Source organism: Xenopus tropicalis, chromosome 1, assembly GCF_000004195.4.
Source record: "Xenopus tropicalis strain Nigerian chromosome 1, UCB_Xtro_10.0, whole genome shotgun sequence".
Taxonomy (NCBI): domain Eukaryota; kingdom Metazoa; phylum Chordata; class Amphibia; order Anura; family Pipidae; genus Xenopus; species Xenopus tropicalis.
The window spans coordinates 104975076-104983497 of NC_030677.2; the positions used below are offsets into that span (position 1 = coordinate 104975076).

Here is an 8422-nt window from a genome sequence, read left to right on the forward strand (position 1 = left end):
CTCAGCCTATTGCAGACACTGGAAGTCACATGCTCCACACAGAAATGCTACAGAGAGTTCCTGAGCAGTGTCAGCCTTTCAGCCCTACACCAGTGCAGGTCATAGGCAATTTTTTGCAGTGACAAGCAGTTATGGCCTTCTGGTCATTGTTTTCTTTTGCATTATTTCCCTGTTAATAGTACCTAGTGTGTGTTTTTAATTGAAACAATGGAGACTATTGACTTCCTTTGATAATGGATGAACTTGGAATGCTTTGTTGCTCTTAAGGTAAAGCTATAGAGCATAGGTGCCAATAAGCACAGGCAAACAGCTGTGACAGCACAGCCAGAAAAAAAAGACAAAAGATATTTCGATTTTCCTTACTTGACAAAAACATATGGTAGTGTATGCAGACAGCAGCAATACAGCACATATATAAAGGCTGTCTCTTTCCACTCTGAAATACACAGTGAAACTTCCAAGCATTTAAAATGGGAAAGGTAAGTCCATCATCCATCCAAGAACCATTATTTTTTAATATATTTTAAATGATACAACCAAAATCAATCTCTTTAAGAGGTACACCAAGTCATTTCTAGAAAATATACAATCCAGGAAAATAGAAAATGTTGAACACTATGGGGCTGATTTACTAAGACACGATTTCGAATCCGAATTGGAAAAATTCCGATTGGAAACGAACATTTTGCAACTTTTTCGTATTTTTTGCGATTTTTTCGGCGTCTTTACGATTTTTGCGTAAAAACGCGAGTTTTTCGGCTGATTTACTAAGACACGATTTCGAATCCGAATTGGAAAAATTCCGATTGGAAACGAACATTTTGCAACTTTTTCGTATTTTTTGCGATTTTTTCGGCGTCTTTACGATTTTTGCGTAAAAACGCGAGTTTTTCGGCGTCTTTACGATTTTTGCGTAAAAACGCGAGTTTTTCAGCGTCTTTCCGAAAGTTGCGCAAAGTCGCGATTTTTTCATAGCGTTAACACTTGCGCGCAAAGTCGCGCCTTTTTCGTAGTTTTAAACGCTACGGAAAAATCGCGACTTTGCGCAACTTTCGTAAATACGCCGAAAAACTCACGTTTTTACGCAAAAATCGTAAAGACGCCAAAAAACTCGTGTTTTTACGCAAAAATCATCGGACGCATTTGGCCCGTTCGTGGGTTAGTAAATGTGCCCCTATATATTTAACAGTTATTCATTCCCAAATTTGAAAGGAATTAAGAAGCAAAATAGCTATTAAAAGGTTGCAGTTTTTTATTGTACTAATGATAGAACTATACATTCTCCTAAAATTAAACTGTGACCCACAGAGATGTTTTTGGCATATATGAATAGTTTTGATATTAACAAAAAATGACTTAGAAAGGGGCCTTAAATATTATAAAGTTGTATTCAACAAATTGAGCTTGAAACTTTTAATGTGTGGAAACTGCAATATAAAAAATTAACAAAATGACAAAATAAATGTTCATCTTTAAGGTTGTGCCTATGCCCTAATATTATTTGTAATATTAAATCTACAATAAATTTCTTCAGATCTTTTTCTACGAGGAAAGGAACTTCCAAGGCCGCCACTATGAGTGCAGCTCAGACTGTTCTGACCTGTCCTCATACTTCAATCGCTGCAACTCCATCAGGGTAGAGGGTGGTAACTGGATCCTCTATGAGCACCCCAGTTACAGGGGACACCAGTATTACCTCTGGCAAGGAGAATACCCAGACTTTCAGAGATGGATGGGCTTCAACGACTCCATCAGGTCCTGTCACTTTATTCCCAATGTAAGTTATGTAATGTTCTTCTTTAGGAGAAACTATAGGATAGTTAGAGGATTACTTATTTGCAGTTCTCCAGTTTTAATGGAAACATTGTGGTAATTATCCATTACTGGATGTACAGACCCTTACAACCTACACAATCCAAACAAGAAAATGAAAAGTAAATATAATGCAATAGAAAATAAGACTGAAATAAGGAAATGTTAACATTTAATATCTTAAGTTTTAAACAGTAGACTAATTTATGACTGGTATGATGGTGATTCTAAAGAAAAACAGCAGTTGTACCTTTTTTGATGTTAATGCATCAGTTTTAATTAGGCAAATACATCAATATGGGGAAAAAAACATGAAAAGGAAATGAGCCATTACTATATTTATTATATATATATATATTTTTTTAAAGTACCATGGCCAATACAAAATGAGAATCTATGAAAGAGGAGACTACCAAGGGCAGATGATGGAGTTCTTTGATGACTGCCCCAATACTTATGATCGATTCCGTTTCCATGACATTCACTCCTGCAATGTGTTTGATGGCCACTGGATGTTCTATGAGGAACCCAACTACAGGGGGCGTCAGTTCTACCTGAGACCTGGAGAATACAGGAGATACAGCGACTGGGGAGCCTCAAGTTCCAGAATTGGTTCATTCAGAAGGATTTATCACAGATTTTAAATCATTTGGAAACAACTAAATGTTCAATAATAAATAAATAATAATTGAAAACAACTTGTTTATAGATTATAAATGTTGTGCCAATTTGGCCTCCTTTACACAAACACATATATACTTGTCTGGAACAAGAATCTAGAACAAAGCAGAAAAGTTAATCATGAAATTGTAAGATAGGCTGTCAAATATTTCTGGGACCACACTATCATGAAATTGTGGGGGTCATGCTTTGCCAGTGTGGCAATATTAGTGCAGGGATAGGTGTGTCAGTAGGAGGGGCCTTGCTTCACATGGGTGTTTTTTTTCTGGTGATTTTGTGTAGTCATTACCATCTGTCCACCTTTTTTGCCTATTTATACCAGTCTTTCAACAATATATGAGATTCCACCACGCCTTATCAGAACAAGTTGCACCTTTACACTGATTGGCCAACAGCAATAAATAAACCGATAGCAAGAGATAGTCACCCATCAGTTGCATAGTTTATTTTGTAGTGCATAAATACAGCTTTAATGATACTCTGAAATTTCCACATTTAATAGGTGTAGCATTTTCTATAAGCTAGAGAAGAAGTTTATTTGAATGCTGGCTGCTAGCTTGAAAAAGTGTCAATGTGGACCTAAAATTTTACAGTGCTGGTCTGTGCCAATTAAACAAATAAAGGCATTTTAATTATATAAAGATTTCAGTTTGGAGTGCTGTCCAGAATCCAGAGATTGCATATAATGTGAAGTGAACAAAGTGAAACATGCCCCTAATGCAAAAAGGAACCCAATGTGGTGCTGACTGCTAGGTACAATATGGAAAAAGGTAGGAAGGGCAGTTATTGCAGCTAAATGAAAAACAGCCTTTATGACCCAGAATCAAAACATTTATTGAAATCAGTACTAGCAATCTTAAAAGATATACACTAAATGCTCTAATCATAAACGTTAAAACATTATTTTACTGAGAATAGGAAGGCTTTGGAAACTTCTCAGCCTTAAATAAATTTATTTAAGGACAGATTTATGAAAATTTGAGGTTTGTGAAAAAAGCACAGATTTTAAAAAAACTTGTGATATATGTGTCACAATCTCCTTGAGGAGACACCATGGAGTACCAGGAAGTTGGGAGCCTGAAGACTGGGTAACCCGGAGTGTAACCATATATTACAGGACTGGTGTCAGAGGCCATGATGACTAGTGAAGAACTTTAATAAACTTAGTGAAGTAACAGTGCACACAGAGGATATACACACTGAATATATGAATCATCAGGCAGAGATGTAATCTAATTCTGGCTAAAGGTCAGGGCTAGCAGCAAACAAGAGAAGTCGAGAACAGGCCAACGTCAGAACCAGGGAAATCAGAGCAGAACAAGGAAGGGCACCAGAGAACAGGAACAGGGCAAGGGCAGGAACAGAACTTGGAATCTGGAGCTTGGAACCAGAAGGATAACAAGAATAGACACAGGAACAAGGAACACAGCGGCAGGATCACAGGAAACAGATTAATGACCAAGCCAGGGGCAATGGTCAGGGACAAGCTTATAAAGGGTCAAGATTAGGAGATGGGAAACACATGAGGATAATGAGGTGGGAGGAGGAAAGGGAGCAGACAGAAAGTAGAAGACAGACAAGAGAAGAATCAGACAGAGTCAGTCCAAAATGCCTCCAGTGGCTCAGGAGGCAAATGGATGTTGCCAGGATCACATCAAGCCAAGTTTGAATCCTGACTTTATGTTCTCGATTTCTAGCTTATTTAAGAGAAAAAAAACACAACAGAATATTCCCAAATGTTTTGTTTTTGAAGAAAAATTGCACACTGGTGAAAATCACATTGTTCTATTTATTTTCAATGAGGCTAAAAAAGTTGTGTTTTAATAACTGGAAAATAAATAAAGTTGTTAGAGACAATTTTGTTGCCTTTTATTGAACCTCTCCTGTTTTTACTTACTGAATTTTCAAAGATTTTTTCCTTAATAAAAACAGACTATTTGTGGATCTTGAGATAATTCTAGAGAATATTTTAATTTGCATTAATTTGCTGCTTTTTACTCAAGTCGTGAAAAAAATGCAAACAAATTTTGATAAACAGGCCCCATTATGTTGGATAAACTTTGCCAAGTGTTATGGTTTTTCAAAATAACACCTTGCTATATATTAGATGCTGAGACAATGGCCCCATCCCTGTCAAACAGAGCAAAGAGAGATTGCCTAATGATAGTTTACATTAGCTATGTGTATCCAGGGCATTATCCAACCTTATAAGAGGGGTTACAGCTATGGGGACATTTTTGTGTTTGGTTTTAGTTGCATTTAAATCCATGCAAGCTCCCAAACTTTTATAGTGCACTGTTCCCAGGGAAACAAAAAGTGCCACTGGCTCTGACTGTCACTGCATCACTGTAGGTTAATTTGCTTTGTTTGTCTTGAGTTATGGGATGATTATCTGGGACCAAAGACAGATGTTATATCACAGATAGATCTGGGATTAATGGTGGTTTATCTACCAAAACCTATTACTGGTTTCACAAAAGAATTGCAACTGTCAGAGGTGCTACACAGTGCTTCATAGATTTTATGGCATATGCCATCATTGGTCCATTTTTCAATCACATCATTTCAACAAGTTCTCCATAACTTATTACTGCTGAGGGGACTACTATCTATTTTATAAATTTGCAGAAGAAAGAAGACATTTAAATGCTAAGGCACCAGAGAATTTAGACTATTTAATATCCTATTGCAGACACTGGAAGTCACATGCTGACAGCAAACATAAATGCTACAGAGAGTTCCTGAGCAGTGTCAGCCTTTCAGCATTACACCAGTGCAAGTCATAGGCAGCAGAATTTCCTATTCTTTGCAGTGGGAAGCAATTATGGCCTTTTGACTATCATTGTTTCTGTTTCCTTTATTCCCTGTTAATAGTACCTAGTGTGTGTTTTTATAGAAAATATGCTATATGGAATGCTTTGTTGCTCTTAAGGTAAAGCTATAGAGCATAGGTGCCAGTAAGCACAGGCAAACAGTTGTGACAGCACAGCCAGAAAAAGACAAAAGATATTTAGATTTTCCTTACTTGACAAAAACATATGTTCTCAGGAGTGTATGCAGGCAGCAGCAATACAGCACATATATAAAGGCTGTCTCTTTCCACTCTTCATTTGCACTGAAACTTCCAAACATTTAAAATGGGAAAGGTAAGTCAGAACCATCGGTTTTTAAAATGTATTCTAAATGATACATAACCAAGATCTATCTTTTTAAAGCAGTACAGCAAGTCATATATAGATAAAGTACGATTCTGAAAAATAGAAAATCTTGAACAAATTTTACAGTTAATCATTACCATATTTGAGCAATAAAATAGTTTAAAAAAAGATGCAAAATAGCTAATAAATTATTTGCAATTTGATATTGTACTAATGATTAAACATATACATTCTACTAAACTGAGACTCACAGATTATTTTTTGCCATGCATAAATAATTGTGATATCACTGCAAAAAATACATAGAAAGGGACTACTTAAATTTTATGAAAATGACTTACCAGCTCATTTGAGCAAACATGGGAACTTTTAAAATTTCAAAACACAAAATGAGAGCCTTACAAACCCTTATCTGCTCTATATTCAGTGTTGTATGTCTAGTAAAAATGTTCCTATGATTTAGAAAAATGTGACTGGTATCCACTAGAGTGAAACTGACTTTTTTAAATGGTAAAATATTCCCTTTTCACTTCCCTCAAAGGGTAATTTCAGGGGATATTTAGGCCTTAAGCCATTCCATGATGCCCTACTGCATTGCTTTAATAGATACTTCAATCTGAAGAATTGTATTTTCTCTTGCCCTAGGAATCAAAAAGATCTGTTGTACTCAAAAAGAATGATAGCTGCTCTTATAATTAGATAGAAACAATTTGTTTATTTCAGCTAATGTTGTTAAAGCTCAGAAGGGGGTCAGAAGTGAGATGGAACTGCAGTCCCTATATTAATCACATCTGCTGATGCCCCATTCACCCCATTAGCTGGGATACATATAACAGTTATTAATAAGAAAAGACAGATTGTGAGATTGCAGGGATGTTAAATCTTCTACTTGATGTACCTATACATGCCCAGTTGGCCTGGCAGTAAGTAAATCTGGCAAAGCTGCCTGACCAAATGGGTGGTTGTGGGGCACCTTATAATATATTTCATTTTCTTTTTTCACCTATAATTATCTTCTAATTTTGCTGTCTTTTAAAAATAAATTATGGTAGGTAACCTATAAACAAGCTTTCTAAGATAAGAAATCTCTACAAAATATTACATATATTTCTGTTTCCATTCTTTACCTCCTGATTAGTATTTATGTGCCTTAACCTGCATTTAACAAATCTAATATAAGGTAACTGCAACATTCCTCCATCTCAGTAATGAAAAGATGAATAACTTTTCATAAAACAGAACCACAAAAAAATATTCATCTTAAAAATTCTGCCTATGCCCTAATTTATTTGTAAAATTGAATCTACAATATCTTTCTTCAGATCTTCTTCTATGAGGAAAGGAACTTCCAAGGCCGCCACTATGAGTGCGGCTCAGACTGTTCTGACCTGTCCTCATACTTCAATCGCTGCAACTCCATCAGGGTAGAGGGTGGTAACTGGATCCTCTATGAGCACCCCAGTTACAGGGGACACCAGTATTACCTCTGGCAAGGAGAATACCCAGACTTTCAGAGATGGATGGGCTTCAATGACTCCATCAGGTCCTGCCGCTTTATTCCCCATGTAAGTTATGTAATGTTCTTATCTCCTTTAGGAGAAACTATAGGATAGTTAGAGGGTTACTCATTTATGTTTTTCCACTTCTAATGAAAACGATTATGGTGATTATCCATTAATGTATGTACAGACCTTTACAACCTAAACAAGCTAAACAAGAAAGTTCAATGTAGATATAATACTATAATAAATAAGCCTGACTGAAGAAAGGAAATGTTAATATTTAATATCTTAAGTTTAAAACAGCAGCTTAATATATTATGATGTTATGATGGTGACATTCTAAAGAAGAGTGGGCAATTGTAGCATTGTTCAGTGTTAATACTTGCACAAAGAATAAATGCATTTTAAGTAGGCAAATACATAGAAATGAAAAAAACAAACTATGTAAAGAATTTGAGAGGCTATTCATATAGACATATTTTTGCATTTCCTTAAAGTACCATGGCCAATACAAAATGAGAATCTATGAAAGAGGAGACTACCAAGGGCAGATGATGGAGTTCTTTGATGACTGCCCCAATACTTATGATCGATTCCGTTTCCATGACATTCACTCCTGCAATGTGTTTGATGGCCACTGGATGTTCTATGAGGAACCCAACTACAGGGGACGTCAGTACTACCTGAGACCTGGACAATACAGGAGATACAGTGACTGGGGAGCCTCAAGCGCCAGAATTGGATCATTCAGAAGGGTTTATCACAGATTTTAAATCATTTGGAAACATAACTTAATGTTCAATAATAAATAAATAATAATTGAAAACAATTTGTTTATAGATTATAAATGGTGTGCCAATTTGGTCTCCTTTACACAAACACATATATACATGTCTGGAACAAGAATCTAGAGCAAAGCAGAAAAGGTAATCATGAAAATGTTAGGAGTAACTTACGAAGATAGGCTGTCAAATATTTCTGGGACCACACTATCATGAAATTGTGGGGGTCATAGGTGTGTCAGTAGGAGGGGCCTTGCTTTACATTGGTGGGTTTTTTTCTGGTGAACTGCATTTTGTGTGGTTATTACCATCTGTCCACCTTTTTTACCTACTCTAACAGTCTTTCAACAATATATGAGATTCCACACCTTATCAGAACAAGTTGCACCTTTACATTGATTGGTCCAACAACAATAAATAATAAAAAATTATAATATAAATATAATTATAGATAATAACAGCAGTTAATATTACTCTGAAATTTCCA

The 8422-nt window shown here is 35.9% G+C and overlaps 1 protein-coding gene across 3 annotated transcripts; it reads left to right on the top strand.

Annotated features, from left to right (window-relative positions):
* The first annotated feature begins 396 nt into the window (after window positions 1-396).
* On the top strand, window positions 397-7997 carry crygdl.16 (crystallin gamma D like gene 16). Of its 3 annotated transcripts, none has more exons than XM_031905499.1 (3): window positions 397-479; window positions 1535-1777; window positions 7651-7982. In XM_031905499.1, the coding sequence occupies exons 1-3, from the start codon at window positions 471-473 to the stop codon at window positions 7924-7926; spliced, it is 528 nt and encodes a 175-aa protein (XP_031761359.1). In that variant the 5' UTR covers window positions 397-470; the 3' UTR covers window positions 7927-7982. The 3 variants fall into 3 exon arrangements, with proteins under 3 accessions (XP_031761359.1, XP_031761361.1, XP_031761354.1); XM_031905501.1 differs by lacking the exon at window positions 7651-7982 and adding an exon at window positions 2181-2921; XM_031905494.1 differs by lacking the exons at window positions 397-479; window positions 1535-1777 and adding exons at window positions 5554-5639; window positions 6974-7216 and having other exon boundaries at window positions 7651-7997.
* Window positions 7998-8422: the final 425 nt, after the last annotated feature.